The sequence below is a fragment of the Pantherophis guttatus genome, chromosome 7 (assembly GCF_059756535.1).
Source record: "Pantherophis guttatus breed Tessera chromosome 7, ASM5975653v1, whole genome shotgun sequence".
NCBI classification, from domain to species: domain Eukaryota; kingdom Metazoa; phylum Chordata; class Lepidosauria; order Squamata; family Colubridae; genus Pantherophis; species Pantherophis guttatus.
In genome coordinates, this window is record NC_142069.1 from 34,826,165 (window position 1) to 34,846,914 (window position 20,750).

At 34.4% G+C, this 20,750-nt stretch overlaps 3 protein-coding genes across 5 annotated transcripts in view; 2 read left to right on the forward strand and 1 right to left on the reverse strand.

The window, feature by feature from the left end:
- The window catches only part of ARHGDIB (Rho GDP dissociation inhibitor beta), a 56,522-nt gene that overhangs the window by 23,107 nt on the left and 12,665 nt on the right, over positions 1-20,750 (reverse strand). The gene's annotated exons all lie outside the window — the stretch shown is intronic.
- Positions 2-13,413, forward strand: PDE6H (phosphodiesterase 6H). 2 transcript variants are annotated; one of them, XM_034403254.2, is made up of 4 exons: positions 2-74; positions 5,391-5,573; positions 7,001-7,041; positions 9,471-13,413. In XM_034403254.2, exons 2-4 carry the CDS (start codon positions 5,434-5,436, stop codon positions 9,545-9,547), a joined length of 258 nt encoding a protein of 85 aa, XP_034259145.1. In that variant the 5' UTR covers positions 2-74; positions 5,391-5,433; the 3' UTR covers positions 9,548-13,413. The 2 variants fall into 2 exon arrangements, with proteins under 2 accessions (XP_034259145.1, XP_034259144.1); XM_034403253.2 differs by lacking the exon at positions 2-74 and adding an exon at positions 1,708-1,847.
- AGBL3 (AGBL carboxypeptidase 3) overlaps positions 14,517-20,750 on the forward strand; it is a 47,337-nt gene continuing 41,103 nt past the window's right edge. The window contains exons 1-2 of one of the 2 annotated variants that reach the window (XM_034403248.3): positions 15,182-15,340; positions 18,304-18,408. In XM_034403248.3, coding sequence (XP_034259139.1) covers positions 18,343-18,408 — 66 coding nt within the window. In that variant the 5' untranslated portion in view covers positions 15,182-15,340; positions 18,304-18,342. Of the gene's footprint in view, positions 14,807-15,181; positions 15,341-18,303; positions 18,409-20,750 lie in introns of those variants that run through there. The other variant, XM_034403247.2, reaches the window with a different exon arrangement.

The following is a 20,750-nucleotide window of genomic DNA, read 5'->3' on the forward strand; positions in this document are numbered from 1 at the left end:
TAGCAGTTTTAGTCACGTCGCTCACCTTTTGGATGTGGAACATATTATTTGACAATAGGAAAACTCTCTAACACGTAAGCATGTATTTTTCTCTAAATGGTTCTTAGATATGATTTTCCATTAGTTTTGTTGTTTGCTTTTGCTCTTTTAGCCAAATAAAAACTTTCCTCAATCTTGTGGTTCTTTAGAAAGCTAAACAGCAACACTTGAAATGATCAAGAGCTGGTCAAAATAATTATTAATGTCATTGTTACAGCTTTTTATTTCTTTAGTTATTACGCTTTTGAAAAACTGTGTCTTTCGGGCAGCCTATGAAGATTTTAAAATTCCCAAATGTCTTGGGCTTTGAAATATAAGTTCTCTCAAGGTTTTTCCATTGTGTAGCTTTATGACTCCTGGCTAAAAACTGGTGGGAAATGAATCCAGCTTAAAAATTGCCTTTCATTTTCAGCCCGTTTCTCTACTCCAATTATAATGATCACCCACTATTGTCTCTGGACCAGCTGACCACAGTTGATGATACCTGATTCTTTATCCCTCCTACCCATGCCAGGAGAGCAAATAACAATTGCTTTCTTTTCTGTCCTTTCCATAGATAGAACATTTGTATGCACGCCTTTAGGTGACTCCCCTTCATCCCTGTCTACTCTAGGGCATCTACAAATAGACCCATAAAAAGAAAATATCAGCCTTTTATTATTTTTTTGGTACAGTACTTGAGTTAAAAGAGGAAGCTAGCAAAACCCTTGTTAATTTCAAGGAAGAAATGTATGAACTTGTGGAAAAAAATTCAGAAACTCACTCGTCAAATCAGTTTTGAAGTCTAAATTTCAAGAAACATGTGGCACAAATCATACTACATTGGGCAAGCATAAGCCTTGCATCTGATGTAGTAATTTGGGAATACTTTAAAAAGACATAAGCTTCCATAGTTAAGTAGCAGTTGCTCTTTCCCTTATGGACTTTTTCATGAAAATGGATAAAAATGAACTGGTGATTTCTGAATTTACCATGGCTGTGTATGGGAAGAAAGGAACTATATTATGTAATTTATGTAATTACATAATTTATGAAGAAGTGATATCACCTATAACTGCTGTAAAGAAGTTTGGAAATCCCTTCTTTAAGTATTTTTTTCTTTTTCTTTGCTCTATTGTTTTCAACACTTTTTATCTTTCCTATGTTTCTTCTAATTTTTTTTTCATGTTTATCTTTATTTCTTTAATAAAAATTATGTAAGAAAATAATACCAGTTGATCTTTCCATGAACCAGCAAAATGTTCCTATTGAATTGGGGGGCTGGATGAGCAGTTTTTACAAGGCAATAAATAAAAAAAGATCAGAAGTATCTGTAAAGTGTTTTTTCTAGCCTTGTTAAATCTATTAGCCCAAGCATCTATTTTGCCTTTCCTAAGGGATCAGAGATTAAAGCTGAAAAAGGAATGGATCAGGAAGAAACTAAATCCAATTAATATAGAAGCATTCCTGTTTACAAGTCAACAAATAGGAGGAAAGAAGGACAGAGATTAACATAGAAGTAGGTTGCCATCTGATAGCATCATGATAAGAACCTTCTAGGGACAGATTAAACTAGATAAAATTAGCCATCAACGCAAACAAGATGGATTGACTCCTATGCTAAACAAGGATATGTCAGAGGCAATTACATTGAGTTTCATGTTGAGAAGGGCAGAGAAAAGTGGGAAAGAAAGAACATCATTTGCACAGTAGTCTTTGTTTTACTTCACTGCTATTGCCTACACTGATTTGGTCATCATAGGATTACTTTTCCCAAGAACTGTGAGCAATTTTATTAGAAGAATCACTTTGGACATTTCTTGAGTAAGGTAAGATAGTAAATAATTTTTTGGTTAAGACATTGAGAGAAAAAAATCCAAACATAAATTGGTAGGCAAGTGGAGAAAATGTTCAGTTAGTGTTAGGCACCGGATGTATTACTGCAATGTTGAACTCCTAAATAATTTATTTGAAGTATATAAAAAAAGTGTAGTCTGATTTGATGAAAGCCATCTAGAAACAAATTCATTGACTTATAATTACGCAAGGTCATTATAGAGAACTCATTGATGTTTCTGGTTTTAGTAGGATATGATTGTTATATGACTTGAAGTAGAATGTGAGAACCTTTTGTTAAGGATGAAGTTTTTTCTTACCCACTGTTTTTCATGTGAAGACAAGCAAAATAAGTTCACTTTAATTGTTCCCATTTTTTGCCATTTCTTTAAACAGCATGTTCACATACAAAGAAAAAATTGTGTAGATCTTGAGATCAGTTTGTGCTTATACAATTGGTCCTATAAAGGCAGTCAGGAAATCAGGAGTTTAACCAAATTTCTGCTATAAATGTCACTGTCAGCCTGGTTAATGATTTCTCCTCACCCTCCTGTTTGCAAGAATTACATATTCCTTAAATCAGGAATGGGTTCTTAAAGCAAAATATAATATATAACTAAAATGTTCCTGGGAGGAAAAGTAATTGCTAGTCCAACACGCAACAATGATCCAATGTCTATTTACTCACACAAATATGCATACATATTTACACTCACACTGCTTTTAATGGGACTTCCAAAGAAAATATAATATTACTTCCTGATTAAATCCCCATTGAATTCAATATAACTTTTTTCTGAGTGAACAAACTTAGAATTTTATACAAATGATATGTCTACATGCAAAATGTAATTCCAAATATGGCTCTTCAGCTTATAGTTATAGGAGATGTAAACCTAAATTGTATGAAGTTTGCTGCATTTTCATGGTATTACTTTGGCCTATGTATTGATAAAATCTATGCTGTGTCAATCAAAATACACAAATGGGTATGGAGATTATATGTTGAAATAAATGCTCTCACTTGACAAACAATTGCTAGAATATCTGATTTGTCCAACTGTGACACTCTTCTTCTTCCCCTTCTACATGTCAGTTAATAAGAAGAAGAAAAAGAAGAAGAAAAAATAAACATGGGAAGATAAAATATTACATGGCCAGTACATTAAAAAATTAGTTAGTTAGTTAGTTTACTTTATTGTCATTGCCTTCTTCAGCGTACATTATAATTATAAAAATAAAATGCAAACACACATCCTTCACATTCTATACAAGTGAATTGAAAACCAATTTTGCATTAATATTGCACTATACAGTAGAATTCAGTATAGTTACTGCCCTGGGATAGAAGCTGTTTTTCAGCCTATTTGTCCTTGTTTTTATTATCCTGTACCATCTGCCAGATGGTAATTGTTCAAAAAAAGGGTGCCCAGGATGAGATGGATCTTTAAGAATGTTTTGAACTTTCTTAAGGCAGCTCTTCCAAAGAGGGGAGAGGGCAAGCAATGATCCTCTGGGCAATGATATTAACCCTCTGGAGTGCTGTCTTATCTGCCACTGTGCAATTGGCAAACCAGGCTAAATAAATAGCAATTAGCTGGCAAAGCAGATAATAACAAGACCTGGCTATGGTTTAGAGTAGGAAAGTTGAAGAAAGAGAAAGAGGGACCAATTCTGGTGGGCAAAGACCAAACATTAAGAACAAATGCATACAAAACCAGAATTGAGAAGACAGCAACAGAGAGAAAGTACCACTTTTGGATAGAAGCTGAAGAAACCAAACCACCTGGTTAGCTGCTGCAAGAAGATTACACAGACTGACCATAAAACAACAAGTAGCAACAATAGTGCATTGGGAGAGCTGCCAGAAATATTATTTGCCTACAAGCAACAACTGGTGGGACCATAAAATATAGAAAGTAATAGAAACTGAAGAAGCTAAAGTCCTCTTGGACTTTAGAATTCAAACAGACAAGCACTTGCTGCATAACACACCAGACTTAACTATTGTCAATAAGAATGACAAAATAAAGTCTGGATAGTGGATGCAGCAGTACCTGAAGACAGCAGAATAGATGAGAAAGAACTAGAAAAGATATCAAAATACAAAGATCTGCAAATGGAAATAGAATGACTGTGGCAAAAAAACAAAACAAAGGCAGTATCAATAGTAATAGGCACCTTGGGTACAATCCCAAAACTGGAGCATTATTTGAATACTGTTGGCACTGACAAAACAACCATTGGTCCATTGCAAAAGGCAATTGGAACAACTTACATTCTGCCACAATAACTTTAGCACCATAAAACATCAGTATCTGCCTATCTCAAGCCCTTGAAAAGGATTTGATAGTTTGCCAAATTGAACCTAAACATCTGGCTGAGTGTGTGATGAACCAATAATATGCTATTAAATATATATGCAAACGAATTCCCACCATGTGAAAGACCTAGCTACTAAGATGTGCCCCTGTGGTTTTGTAGATGTAATTTTTATTTATGAATATTATCAGTGCTCTGAATGATGATTTTTTTTTAATTGATCATGTGAAAAGAACTCAAGACTTTATTAAGAATATACTGTTATGGTCTGATAATAAGCATTCATTTTTTTAAAAAAATAGCACTCCCTCTCATATTTGTAGTCTATGTTTTTATTTGGCTGTACACCGCCCTGAGTCCTCAGGGAGAAGGGCGGTATATAAATTTGATATAAAATAAAATAAAATAAAAAATATCTCTATGAGTACATGCAAAAAACAAATAAGAAGTATAGAAGTCAAAATACTTATAAGGACCAGAAATTAGCAGCGTGTGACTTTCCATATATGAGAGAGAAAAAGTTAAAGTCAAGCACTGGTCTTATTCTGATGTGAAATAATAAAAGAATCAGATATGGAGGAAGAGGATGGGATTAAATTCATGTAAGCATAAAACCTGTAGATTGCATAGGAACAGATTGTTATCTGAGCTAAAGAACTCTAATTAGTACATTTATCTGTATTTAGTAAATAGACTTACATAAATTCACTGAAGATAATTTAAACCCATTGCAGCATTATTTTATGAGAATGTTTTTAAATATTGAAAAAATAAATTGGAGATGAAAAAGATAAATAGATATAACTTCTCTTTTTGTCTGAATGTATTTCTTTTGAATGTATTTCTTTTGTATCTTTCTTTTGAATGTATTTCTATGACCACATTCATCACCATGGCATAAGCTATCCATATTGGATATCCATATTGACTGCTCTAAAATTTTAACCATTTTTTAATTCAGGGGTCATTTTATCACTGATAAAGAAGAAATACAGATGTATACATGAAACCAAAAAAAAAAGGAAAACCAAATCCTCTGTTTCAAGTGGGTGGGAGGAAAGAGAGAAATAGCATTATGTAACAGTATTAATTAGTCTATCTAGCTTGAAGTGCATAATGACTCTGGACTAGTTAGAATTTTCAATCTTTGTGGCATCAAGTGTTATATAAGACCCTCTCCTCTACATTATAAACGACATTATTTTCTCTTTTAGAAAGAAGAATCTGAAAAAGCCAAGTATCTCACTGTAACTCAAGATGTCTGATAATGCTGCAGCTGCTAACCTGAATGCAAAAGAGTCAACAGGGCCAACTACCCCACGCAAGGGGCCTCCTAAATTCAAGCAAAGACAAACAAGACAATTCAAGAGCAAGCCTCCTAAGAAAGGAGTAAAAGGGTAGGCGTTATTATCCATAAATCAAATGATTACGTATCTGAAGATTCTGCAACAGCCTTCTCCAACTTGTTCCTTCCAGAAGACTTAATTTGTAGCTTTCTTAACTCTCAACTGGTCTAGTCATTGGCTTTTTCAAAGACTTCAGGGCTGTCTGGCATCTTGATAATGTCCAATTACACTTAGTAGAGTATAAGAATTTAGTAATAACAATTACTAGAGGCATGAACCTAATATTCTCCATTCTCCACTATAAATGATCCTGTACATACCTCCTTAGAAGTAAGGTTTTTGAGTCCAGTGGAAGTTTCAGATAAATATGAATAGCACTAAAAATACACATTCTTAGTAGGACGGGGAATATGCATGTAAATGAATATATTTGTGTGAGAATGTGTGGGTGTGTATTCTTCCTTCATTTACTGCTGCCATTAATTCTTTCTTCATCTTCTTTGTGTTAATTCTCATTTTTAAGTGAATATATATATAGATAATACATAGAAAGTATACTATATTTCAAACCATAATATAAGTTACTAGTGCTGCAGCTACCTTGGTGTAATCTTAATGAAGTGCAAGGGAATAAGCCCCATGATACATAATGGGATTTATTTCTAAGCATGTATACATAGGATTGTATTGTAAATGGAATAGATAAGTGTACTGTAGTTGGTAAGAGCTAGTCAACATAGTACCCCTTTCAGAACTAAAGATATAATATTCTTGGACTACTTATAAAATGGAATGATGAAATTTTCTGAACTATCAAATTGAATAACTACTGTACTTGCCAAAACCAGTACCTCTATGAATATTGGTTTACATATTAAATGTGTACATATATAATTATATTTAAATGGGACATATTTCTGTTTGATTATTTTATATTTTAGGCCTTAGATAAGACACCTGTGATATGTGCATAGATGTCTATGTTAATAAAGTCAATCAGGGTGGCATGATGTCAGAAATATTTTCAAAGGGCTACAAGAATTGTGTTTATTTGCTTTGGTCTTTGGTTTTTTTTTAATTGAAATAGCATTTTCTATTCTGTTCTGTTATTTCCTAAGGCAGGCAACTTGGGACACTGAAAGTTCACTAGACATTTTAAGGAAGCTTTCATTCCTCTGACCTAAACCATTAGCATATAATTTATTTCAAGAAATAGATTACATCTTAATTTACATTGTCCTTCTATTTGTCCAGACAATCTATATTTTAGATCAGAACACTGAATGGCAAAACATGATAATTCAAATGTAACACAGTAACGAAAACCACATTCAAGTCCTAGAGTTGAAAGAGTTCTTACATATTCATTTTTTGTCATTTTGCTCTTAGATTAGGAAAAAAGTATTGTTGTATATATATTTTTCTCCCACCCTCCCTACCTCTCATTCATCTTCTTTCTCTGCTTTCTTTGTTCAAAGTTTTGGAGATGATATTCCAGGAATGGAAGGACTTGGAACAGGTAAATAATATAGGAAAATTGTGTTATTAAATATTCTGACTATTTAATACAGAGAATAATGACTTGGTTCATTCACCTAATTAATCTCCTACATATAATTAGTAAATTTTGCACCAGGAATCTTTATGAGAAATTAACCAGTTGGCTAGTGCAGGTCACTGTATAGGCCAGAAACAAACTGGCAGTTTGATCAATCCTTTATCAATGTACATGTCACCTCTTTGAAAAGTCTCTGATTTAAAAACAGTATTTCACTCAATTCTTATTTATACCATTATCAGCACATATATGGAATACTGCAGTGCACTATACATAGGCTGTTTTTCCAGTCAGAAGATACAAAATGTTGTAGTCTATTTCCTATAGGTACTAATGCCCAATAGTGTATTAAACTTGTGCTTAAGGCCTAGATTGGATGTCAATAAGCTTCTGAATGCAATTTAAAACACTAGTTTTGACATATGTAACCTTCTAAATTTGGCATCAATGCATCTGCGGTATCACTTTCTTGAGAATCTATCCACACAATATAATCTAAATTATTAAGGATTTTGTTAAATTTCATGTTCTTCATGTTCTTCTTGTTCTTCAATGTATCTCGTTCTTTATTTCATTTGAAATCTAGACTACCCTTTCTAGAATCATACATGTAGTTCACTTATTTCAAATTCTGGCTACAGTGTTTTAATCGATGGTCTCAAATCCTTTGGGGAGCTTTCCATTATTCTAGAAGCTACTGAATCTGATTTAATATATTATGAAATCACAGTGCAAAATTTCATCACACATAGTTTTGAAAAAATTAAAATGTAACCAAGGTATATATTCCACACTGTTTACCTGAAAGTACAACACTCACCTATTAAGGAGGTGATCGATCTGGAAGAGTTTTTATTTCAGCCAATTATAACCTGCCTTACTGGCAAGCTTTTTGTTTGACCAGATTAATGTTCTCAGTCCATATTAATGAAAGGGAAATAAAATAAAAGCCTGATGAAAGTTTGTTTATCCACACTTGCTAGGAAAAACCGAGACCTTTATGTATGTATTCTAAATGGCCTAATAGTGCACAAAGTTAATGATATTCCTTTATTTAATAATTTGGTAGGGCAATAAAGGAGAACACTTGTTTTACTGCATTTGTCTGTGGAAAAAATTTGGGGAGCTGTATCAGTTGTTACAAATAAATAAATAAATTATTATAATGAGTCACTAAGACCTGATTATTGGTACCATATTTGGTATACTATCAGATGAGATATATACAATGCAAAAATTGGCATAATTCACTAGAGCTGGATTTATGACTCTAACAGAACATCTGCATACTACAAAAAGATTTTTGTAGTATAAAAAGATAGGATACAGAAATGCCTTTAGCTATTTTTCCTAATTGCCTTCTTTTATGAGACACCATAATAAAAAAAGAAATACCGTAGCTGATATCTACAAAAAGAAAATAAATGGACTTGTAATTGGCAAATAATTTATAATGGTTTTAGAAATGAAATTTCAGACCAGAAATAAAACAAAATAGCCATCAATTCCTAATCTGACTGATAGCATGTGTTAGATTAAGGGCTGCTTCCTTGCATTTCATATCCTCCATTTTCTGTGTAAATGTACACTTTAAAGTCACTTTAAAAAAATCAATCCGAGATGAAGCCTATAAAAAATCTAGAGAAGAAACGGTGATCTATAATGAAAAAGAAATTATAATTTTAAAACAGATACCCCGAAGAGTAAGAAATCACTCTGAAAAAATGCTTAAGAAGAAATTACACTCTTTTTGTGTATATGTTGTATAAATGTTTGTTGTGTATATGTTATGTATGTCTTTTTTAATATTTATATTCAATAAAAATTTATAAAAAAAATAAATAAAGTCACTTTAGAAATGTCTTCCAAGAGAACAGCTAAATTCTTCTTGAATGCTATTACTGTTTGCCACAAAATTGATTAGTTTTCCTTGTTTAGAAAGTTATAGATCCTCAGAGCACAATTTTAAGACTGTCATTTTCTGATTGCACAATATTGAGTAAAAGTCAGTGATAATTCACAAATTTATATTCATTTATTCATATCAATCATCCAAGAACTATCATTTCAGTAGCCAACAATTTTAATTACATTTGAATTAAGTCTCTTACTGATCTTTCTTCTAATAATTGACAATTTGTTTTAGTAAGTAAATTAGCTTAGAGCAATCTTTTGCTTTACTTGTTATATAATACTCCATTTTATTTTTATTTTTATTGTGTTGAAGTTATACTGTTTTAGTCACAGACTATAATAATTAAGTTAACTACATTTTAAGAAAAAATGTTAACATGAGATGTTTTGCATGAAGTTTCAACTCACAGATACCCTTCTTATATGACCTTGTTATAGTTTGATCAGTTGCAGAAATTTCTTTGTCTCATTTGCAGATATCACTGTGATCTGCCCCTGGGAAGCTTTCAGCCATCTGGAACTTCATGAATTGGCACAGTTTGGAATAATATAATCAACAAAAATTCCTGCTTGGCTCTGATGGCATCTGAAGCTCCTATCTTCGTTACATACAATTCTCGTTTTCATCCTTCCATCTAACATTTTACACAACAGATGGTTTTGTAAATAAGGGTCAGCTTTCACCAAAGGGTGAAACTTTGGTTTTGGATTCATTTTTCAGAAAATTATGAAAGTCTCCTGAAGTATTCACCTGGTTAATCAGCTATGAACCTCGAAAGCTTCTGTTTCCTATGAAATAGCTTGCATTTCTTTCTAAAATAAAATTGTTAATATCTAGAATTTTGTAATCTAGAATTCCTCAAGCATGGATTCATATTTCCTAATTTTGTACATTTTGTGTTTATATATTGTGTATATGTACATATACATATACACAATCCTTGACCTGAACCCATGAATTAAACTCCCCCATGCATGTAGGCAAATTTGATATGCTAATCTCATAATCACTCCCTTGTGCTGTTGTATCACCAAGTATAGGTGGAAATTTCCAAAGAATTATAAAACTTGTTTTATAATTATAAAACAGGTTTTATTTTGGAAAAAGAATTTGTAACTGTTCTATGAATCACAGCACCAGAAAAAAAACAAGGGCTTGATAATACTGTAAAATTATTGGCCTGATTTAGACATAATATGGTTTGGTTTTGCCTTAGTTTTTCTTGTGAAAGGGGATTTCTGGCAAGTTATATATGTGTGCTATGTAAACACATTCTTGCTTTCATGAATGGAATATTTCAAAGAGAACTAGTTCAACTATTAAGAAAACTGAAGTGGCCACTTCGGGCTTCAGATATTGGAGGACACAGAGTGGCAGTAATTTAGATTACACAATCTGTCCTACTTACCTTAACTTTCCTTTTATCTTTAGTATAGAAGAGGCAACCTGCATTTAAGTGAGAGTCAGCTGATAGTTTAGTCAGTTTTTGTAGATTGAATGGTAGTGGGATAGGGACCCATCTTAATTTTTCCTGATTTCAAAATCATCCTGATGCTTCCATTTATAAATTAAACTAACTAGTTTCAGATATCATGAATTAAAAATGAATTAATAGTTTTCTGCACTTTTTCATTCCATAATAGGATGAATTTTCAGTAAAAACTAAGCTTCTTTCAAAAATATCTAGTTTTCCAGTAAAGACTATAACTTTCATAGCTATTTTATGAATAATGTTTTCCAATACTTGATTTTAGAGATAAAATCTTTTTGCCCTTTCAATAGTGATGAAATAGTGATGACCACTTAAGTTTCCTTACTTTACCACACCTATTCAGCATGAAATACAATTTTGCATGGTTCTGATTTATGGGTATGTTTTCCCTCCTTATACAGCTCAAGAAAACTTTATTGTGAACCAGCTAAGCTGTACTGTAGCACATAGATTCCAATGGTTTCAAGTTTTTTATTGGTGCTTCCAGACACAGCATTTACTCTCAAATGGCTGATTATATTCACATGTTTTGGTGGATCTATAATCTATTGTTTTTAACTCTCCATTATTTGTACATCTTCTTCCATCTTTTTCCTTGCCAGAAAATGTCATTAAGAAAAGGAAAAGCAGAATAGTGGTGCAGTGCCTTTTTATTGATAGTATAAGACCTATCCATTTGGACACTCCATTTATTTATGGAAGAATAATTATTACCCACCGTTTCCTTTAGTTTATCTTTGATATCTCATAGCTGCTTATATTATTACTGCTGTTGCTTATCAACTCCACTTTCCCCTTGCTATAGTGGTACACAATTCCAGTAAATATTACTATTTATCTGATGATGATTATATATTCCCCCAATTCTATTCTACCACTAAGTCTTACTGTGTTATTGTTTTTTTTATATTTCGTTGAACTCACTTGGAATAGGCCCAGAAAATTTTAGGATGAATCTTTGCCTTAGGGGCAAAGTTGAAAATGTTGCTGATTTAGAACTCCCAGAATCCCTCACCATCATCTATGCTGATAGAAGCTCTGGGGAGTTGCACTTTAGCAATATTTGAAGGACAGCAAGTTCATATATATCTTATTTTATTAATGAAAACAAATAAAGGGTGAATCAGAAGAAAGAGCCAGCCAATCCTCTATATCTTATATGCTGGATCTGGAAACGCTCTGCTGTCCTATTAGTAAGGTGACCAATTTTTTTACAATGAGAAGGAGGACACATGTGTGTGTGCCGTGTCATGTTTCGGTAAGAAGCAAACAAAGCCACTTGCGCACGGCACACTCTTGCGCACAGCGCACTCTCTCAAAACAATTCTCCTGTGCGGAGTGCATGCGTCTCATAATCGCGTCTTGCCGCACTGTACTGAGCCTTGATGAATCGTCATGTCAAATACAAATACGTCACATCACACGCAACGGATCGGCTTGGCATCGATCGAATATGGAGATTTACAGATTAGTCTTCAAATATCGAAAAGGAGGGCATGTAGGAGGACACTTTTTGAGAGAGGAAGAACTTACAAAAGAAGGACTGTCCTCCCTAAAGGAGGACGATTGGTCACCTTACTATTAGCAGCATGGCCACAAAATTCTGTAACCATTGAACTGACAGATTTCTGTATAGTGTAGGAGTTCATCTTAAATGTCTTCTATACGATATTATATTTTACTGTCTCATATTTTGGGGTTATTCATTTTTCCCTTTTACTATTGATTTTGATTAGTACCTTTTAAAGAAGGATAGGGGTTGTCAGAGACTATTTTATTTACTTATTTATTCATCAAATTTCTACACTGTTCATCTCATCTAAGTTTACAAATAGCAAGCCATTAATTTGCATCTGAACATGCATCCGTGATTCAGCTACTAATTGGCTTCTAGGTAAAATTTTCTTGCATTTTTAATTTTTTTTTTTCTAATTATACTTTTAATTCTGTTTTCCCCTGAAATTCCTGGTTTCTCTGCTCCATGAATCCCCTATTTCCTAATACATTTTTATATTGCAACCCAGACACACATTGAAATGAATTGGAAATAAATCACATATGTTGGAAAATGGAGTTTTTTCACATAAATGTGTTTAGGATTATAATTTAAATCATATTTCTCTGCAAAAAAAAATAATAAATAAAATCCCTTTCTTAATTCTTGTTCTCAATTACCTAAGAAGTAATAGTGTCTCAGTCATGGCTTCATCTTCTAATATTTATAAATTATTTAAGAATCTAAATATGCCTTCATTCTTTTACTATAAACCTGTTTTTAAAATTGTAGTAATACTTGGATTGAATTCTCTTTTTAAAACTGATACATGCTTCATATCAATATCATTCCTCATGTAAAGTAATTAATTCACAAAAGATAGTTCGGATAGGAATGAAGGGGAGTGGAGTCAGAAATCTGGCTGCAGGTATCCTAACATATATAGTAGGTGTTTAATATGCTTTACCATTAACTTCCATTACAAGCATCTTATGAAAGCTCACTCAGAAATTTGACACAATTTCAACAGAGATCTTCCAAATGAATCAATGAATGCTATCCTATTTATCTATTAGTGTATATAAAATGGATATCAAATCACAAGTTCAGTATAAACCAATATGAGTATTTGTACACAAAGAGATACAATGCATTGTCAGGCTCCCTGGAGTATCTTATTCCATTAGTATAAGTGTATCACCATGGAAACCACCAGTGTTAATGTAAATAATTTATAAAACTTCATCCTTAACTTCTTTTGTATTGTATATATATTATCCAACAGTATGTACGCTAAAGAACTACTGAAATTGTTTTCAGCCTTCCTAAATTTGAGTTCTCTGGACATGCTTGACTACATTTCCCATAATTCAGTGGTTATTATGAGAATAATAATTCAACGTATCTAGAGAATGCCAGAAAAAAAAGAAATATATATTATAATGGCACAGGCAAAAATATCTTCACTGAGCTGGTCCCTGAACTATATCCTATGATAAGAAAGCAATACGTCATCGACAATGCATCCTAAACTGACATCAAGTCACAAATTCTGCTAGATTCCAAGAGACAGAATCATTCAGAATCACAAATGAGCAAATTAAACACTTGTGTTTGCATAGGGAACCAAAGTGTGTATTTGGTTTTACTGTTTATATATGATCAATGTTAAAGCTGTGCAATTAATGATTACATTTTAATAATCTTATATAAATTGAATGTGAACTTGTAAGCAACTATTCTCAAAATGTTCATGAGCAGAATAAGACAGCTCCCATTTCTTTTCATTTACTGAAAGCCATGGATTACTGATTCACATTTCCCATGGATTGTCTTCTGCCCATGGAAGGGAAGCTTGGTAAATTCTAAATTTCGTAATTTGTATTTATTCCTTTGGCAGGCTATGTATAAGAACAAGCTGCAAAGATCTTTAAAAACACTTTTCCAATGATACATAAAAATATGATTTATACTATTATAACTCATTTGTATTATTTATTCATTTGCTAATTTTTTCTTATCCATGCTTCTCATGCCACATTTACATTTTTGAATCATAAGCATTAAATCTTTGTTCTTTTCAATGATGCATACTAATGCTTTAGAAACATGATGCCAGGTTTGCTACAGTAAGCAATCAAATCACAAAGCTGAATTTAACATTATTTGTTAAAGATATTTACTATATTTCAAGAATTAGGATTCTTTCAGTCACAATCTTATTCCTATTCAATTTAGCCAATTTTAAAAATGGGATGTAAAATTATAAGCACATAAAAAGACAACAGCAGAAACAGCAGCAAATTTACTCAACGGTTCTATGCTTAGCAACATTTCCATTTAATCAAATCCCTTGCTCTTCCCAAATCTATTTCAGTGTTTACTTTCTATGTTTACACAAACAATGGAAAATGACAGTTTGTGGGCTGGTTCAAATTTCTTACATATTCCAAAAAATATGTCACATGTGATGTACTTTATACCTATATAATTGACAGTACAATTGGCAGTGCAGAAATGCTAAATGCTTCCAAAGTCAGAACCAAAATACATATATACACAAATTTTTTTCTCTCCCATAAATTTTCTGTCAATGTACCTGTTCAAATATAAAAGCATGGTAGGCTCTGTATTTGTACAGGTAGCCGATTATGTCAGTGTGCAGAAATGTGGACAACTACTACAGGCAGAAGTTGCAAGCCCTCTGCTTTTCACTGCATGGGGATTCAGAGCTGAGATGAACTTTCGTCAACCTCTGCCGGATCTTTCCAGGATAGGAAGGCTGGGAGGGGAAACTCACAATCTTCACAAGGCTACCATGCAGGTAAGCGCATTTTTCGGCAATCTTTCCCCCTTTTTGTGCTTCTCACCAACTCTCTCTCTCTCTCTCAATAAGTAGCAGAGTTGCGAACAGGGCGAAGTGCAACCAAAGAGTGTAAGCCAGTTAAGAAAAAGATAAGTCAAATATTTCCCACTTTTCTCCTTCGAGTCCTACGCCCGCTTTCGAGGGGAAAGCGGAGGCAACTTATTTCTGGCCTCTCCTGCCGCGAAAGCGGGGCTGCCTTTCCAAATCAAGGCGCCTCCCGGGAGAAGGAGCGGAAAAGGCGAACGATTCTAGGAAAGAACCGGCTCGCTCGGAGTCGCTATAGCAACGCTCTCCTCGTTGGAATTCACGGCCGCCGCCGCCGCCGCCATCACAGGCCACGAGAGGGTGCCGAGGCCACGCCCTGGCAGCGCAGCGGTTTGACATTGCTGCGGGCTGGATGCTGAGGTCGAAACTGAAATTTAGCCATGCGGGGTTAGGGATTCCTCTTCTTTGCCCGGCACTCGGGAATCAGCAGTCACGCGTTGTACAAAGGTGAGGGAAGAGAACACAGTGGAAGTGTGCATCGCTGAGCTTAAATGATTCTAAGTGTGCGGGAGGTAACGGAAAAGCATCGCAGGCACTGAAATGATATAGGGCAGTGTTTCTCCACCTTGGCAACTTTGAAGATGTGTGGACTTCAATTCCCAGAATTCCCCAGCCAGCACTTGCTGGCTGGGGAATTCTGGGAGTTGAAGTCCACACATCTTCAAAGTTGCCAAGGTGGAGAAACACTGGTATAGGGTCTCTTGCTTGAGTAGGGGGCTGGACTAGAAGACTTCCAAGGTCCCTTCCAGCTCTATTCTGAAATGAATTGAAAATTGGATTGGATTCCAACCCCCCAACCCCCCCACCCCACGTTAAGGCGACAGCTTTATGGAGCCAAAGCAGATTGTCGACTAATAGCATGCAAGATTTTGAATTCTTCATAATGCAAGTGAGATGGGGAGGGAGGATCTGATTGATGGATTATGATCTGACATAATTTCCAGACTCATCTACTGAATCTTGAGCCATATAATCTTCCACGTTCAACCAAATAGGACTTGCGATGCCTTCAAGTTGCACTTTGGACTTTCTCTAGGGCTCCTGAAATAATTACAGTGCACAGTTCTTGACCTGCTTCAAAATGCCGCATTTTGATGTAATAAATGCATCTGTTTAATTGGATCAGTCTCCATCCAGGATAAACTACCTAGAAATTATTTAACTAGTGTTTCTGCAGAGTTGATGATTTATTAAAGAGGAAAACTTTAGAGCAGTGTTGCTCAGTCTTGCAACTTTAAATGTGAACTTTCAACTCCCAGAATTTTCTGGAGAACTCTGGGAGTTGAAGTCCACATATCTTAAAGTTACTTAGATTGAGAAACATTTCCTTAAAGTATGCATCTGCATATTGCTTTCGATAGAAAAGAATATTCGTAGCTCACGTTTGAATTGTGATGACCTTGGTGCCCCTCTGAGCTTGGTTATTTTCCTGCAGATGTTTCATTACCCAACTAGGAACTACTAACTGATAAACAGGCTAACAGTAAACAAAAGTCTAATGAAGGAACCATCAAGAACACTTCCACCAACACTGACAGGGCAAGCCACTAGTATATAAATAGAGAAAATCCCACTCCCTTCTAGCACTGAAAATGTTACCTTTTTGGGTAATGAAAGAAAACAACCAAGCTCAAGAGAGCAATAATTAAAACCACATATTGTTTTAATGTGCACTAGGAACAGATTTGCAATCTATGCTGACTTTTTAGCTTGAATCACAGCTTTTATCAGCTACCACAAGCTGAGAAATTAAACTAAGAATTATATTTCAGATGGGAGAATTATATACCTATCCTTGTGCCAAAATACTTTTTTTTTCCAAGCAGAATAATTGCTTGCAGATACAATCATGTATTTTAGGCTGAAAAACACAGCTCTTTAAAGCTGGAATGCTCTTTTAAAAAGTACCCACCTTTCTCAGATGCTTCTCTGCCTGCCTTCTTCTAATTGTAGCTTAAGCAAAGTCCATCTTTAAAGTACCCAAGACTCTGTTGGGCTTAGCTGTCACAGGGCCTTTCCCAAAATTGCACCTACATTAAAACAACAACCTTTTTTGTCTTGTCTTTATGACAGTGTCTTTATTTCACCCTCAACCAGTATAAATATATGAGGTAAACACAAGACGAGCAGCCCTAAGTTCTTAGACTTTCTAGTCAATTGCACCTTCAATGGATAGTTATTCTTGATTTATGTTTTGCTGTTGAAGGATAACATTACGGGGAGGCAACGGAAATTACTAGCTTTTTCTTTACAAATATAGTTAGAAGTTAAGTTTTTATAGCATTATATAGTAGATTTTAAGAAATTTTACCAGACAGCAAAATTGGTACAGAAGAGGCAGTCACTGTGTCATACTTTCTGTTTCTATGGATACGTTTTAGTACACCTCACATGGCATAAAATAATAATTTAATAATAATAATTTATTACCTGTATGCACTGGCTGACTCCCAGCAACTCTGAGCAATTTACAAATTATTTAAAACATTAAAAATAAGAAAACAAAAAGTGTAAAGATGGCAGGATGACAAAAAGATAAAGATAAATTATAATTAAAACACGGTCAAATGAGACCTCAATCAATAAATGAAAAATGTGGAGAGATATTTATCCTTTCCTCAATTATAAACCCATTAATATAGTAATAATGAAATACTTAAATAAAATGAGAATATTACATAGGTGTCAGGGGAAACGTATATGATTTTAAGGATAGAACTGAGACTATAAGTGCAAGTGACTGAAAATTATTAATATTTTTGGTGGGGAGTATTGCAGATAACTCATAAGGAGTTACAAGATTACAAGATTGTTCATGGGGCTATCTAGATATTTATGCAAAATATTTAGGTTGATACAAAATAAGACAGCTAGAATACCAAGTGGAATTGTGTGTTATCATGGTAATGACAGTACATATTTTACTTATTGGTTCCCAGTTTTCTTCCAGTATAATTATGTCATGGGGCTGCACTATGTGGAAGAACATCTGCAACATGTATTCCTTTTTAAGTCCTGAGATCATAGAGTAAGGCCCTACTCCCAGTGTTTTAGGTGCCTATTCGGGTGGGTCATTTGAAGTAGGTACTCCAAGATAAGAAGTACTGTTTCCAGAAGTGTCCATGTAGCTACCTGTTGAGTTACTGTTTCACCCTAGAGCTTTTTAATTTCCTAGAAATTCGTCTGAAATATAGTGCTTTTAATTAGTCTGTTTCAGTGGTATTTTAATGGTTGTTCTTTAAACTGTACTTTTAGTCTTTGATTTTTAATCTTTTATTTGTGTTTTTACAGTATGTTATACTGCTATACTGAAAGCTTTCAATAGCTTGACTAACATGTTTTTAGAAATATTAACAAAGGAAGCTGTATATTTACAGTGTTCAATATAATAGATTTTGATTATGTTTCAGTCTGTGGAGGAAAAATAAAGGGCCTGGTTTCAGAAGATTATGTCCGAAGATTCAAATAAGGACAAGCAGTACATAGAACAATTAACCAGTGAAAATTACAACTCAGTATGTTTAACCTTTAGTTTTGTATATTCTTCTAACATTTAATTAATTAATTACTGGGCTTGTATGCACTTCAAACATAGCTGATTCTAAGCTATATAGTCCATTTATTTGTTAAAGGGAATATACAGTAGATAACTATTCCTCTCCTATTTGCATATTTCCTCATACACATTTAAATTGTATTTGCCTAGGCAGTAGATACCATAACAATTATTTAAAATGTACAGTGTGCACTTCCTTGCGTTATCTGTGCAGTATTTTCTCCACATTACATTTTTTTACATCCAATATTTTTTTAAAAAATGTGCCGTTTATAAAATCCAAACCTGCTAATCCCAAAATTGTACTGCCTCTTACAGAAATGTATTACATTTAAACTATTATAGAATATCTGTAGCCATTCTCCTATCAAATGCCACATATCCAGACACAGAATAGTTATCCATAAATAATTAACACATTTCCTTGTACTTAATAACTTTAGTAGAAAATAGAATGTATTCATATATAATTAATTCTTTACTACCATCATTTTTATGGTATCTCCATCAATGTCTCAAGGCAGCTCATGTTCTAATAGAAAGAACGAAATAATAAAGCAATGATCTAACAATCACAATACAAATGTATAAAAATATATTTCTGTCATTCCTTAGCAGACCAGACCTGAGCACTTGTTTGGAATCTTCTATTCCAAATACTAAACAAGACAGGATCATCTTTATAGCCTCATTAATAGGCCATAATGTCAATAGTCTTCTTCAGCCCAAGTGATAAAATGTTCCAGGGGAAGGAGCTGGCACTGAGAAGGTCTGCTTCTAGACCAGGAGCATCAAACTTGCGTTATCACAGCAGCGTCATGTGATGTATCAGGACTTTTCTCCTTCGCAAAACTGGGCGTGGCCAGCGTGTGATGCATCTGGCCCATGGGCCACAAGTTTCACAGCCCTATTCTAGACCTTCAACCTCCTGACATCTAAGAAAATAACCTCAACAAGTCCTCTCAGCCTGTTCGTACCAGATGGGCAAAATCTACCAGATATGCAAAATCAAATACAGTACTTCAGAGGCAGAAATCTTAATTCATAGTAATCTTGCCTTACCAAATAATATAAGGTGTTGAATTACAGTTCCTCCCCCTCCCACACCTATGAGATGCTGAGAATACTGTGATATGAATTGTAATCTATTGTATACAACTAAAAGATATGCATAGTTTTGCTTAAGTGCCGTATTACTCTCTGCTTTGACCTCTAGCAATCCATGTTGTGTTCTTTACCAAATGTACACTGGGATTAACCCAGGGGTGCTATTCAGCAGGTTCTGACAGGTTCTGGAGAACTGGTAGTGGAAATTTTGAGTAGTTCAGAGAACTGGCAAATACTACCTTTGGCTGGCCCCAGAGTGGGGTGGGAATGGAGTTTTTTTTTTTAATTTGATTTATATGCCGCCCTTCTCCGGAGACTCAGGGCGGTTTACAGTGCATTAAGCAATAGCCTTCATACTTTTGTATATTTTATACAAAGTCAGCTTATTGCCCCCACAAACTGGGTCCTCAATTTACCTACCTTAGAAAGGATGGAAGGCTGAGTCAACCTTGAGCCTGGCAAGATTCGAACTTACTTTAATTGCAGACAGCTGGTGTTAAATTACAGTGTCTTGTCCGCAGAGCTATCCAGCTCCTTTTGCAATATCCTTCCCCCAGGAGTGGGGAAGGAATGGGAATTTTGCAGTTTCCTTCCCCTGGGGTGGGGTGGAAATGGAGATTTTGCAGTATTCTTCCCCTGCCACACCCACCAAGCCATCCCCACAGAACCGGTAGTAAAAGAATTTGAATTCCACAACTGGATTAATCTGTATTTATTTATTTAGAAAACTTATTATAGAAACCTCTATAACTGTCTGGTTTGGTTCTGTAACCCAACAAGACAGATACAGACTTCAGAGGATAATTAGAACTGCAGAAAAAACAATTACTACTAACCTGCCTTCCATTGAGGACCTGTATACTGCACGAATCAAAAAGAGGGCTGTGAAAATATTTACAGACCCCTTGTATCCTGGACATAAATTGTTTCAACTCCTACCCTCAAAACAACACTATAGAGCACTGCACACCATAACAACTAGACACAAGAACAGTTTTTTCCCAAACGTCATCACTCTGCTAAACAAATAATTCCCTCAATACTGTCAAACTATTCACTAAGTCTGCATTACTATTACTATTAATCTCATCATTCCTATCACCCATCTCCTCCCACTTATGACTGTATGACTGTAACTTGTTGCTTGTATCCTTATGATTTATATTGATTGTTTCCTAGTATGATTTGATTGCT

Coding starts and splice junctions, on each gene's coding strand:
- PDE6H (XM_034403254.2), top strand. CDS start 5,434: ATGTCTGATAATGCTGCAGCTGCTAACCTGAATGCAAAAGAGTCAACA. Junction 5,574..7,000: donor CCTAAGAAAGGAGTAAAAGG/GTAGGCGTTATT, acceptor CTTTGTTCAAAG/TTTTGGAGATGATATTCCAG. Junction 7,042..9,470: donor AATGGAAGGACTTGGAACAG/GTAAATAATATA, acceptor TCTCATTTGCAG/ATATCACTGTGATCTGCCCC.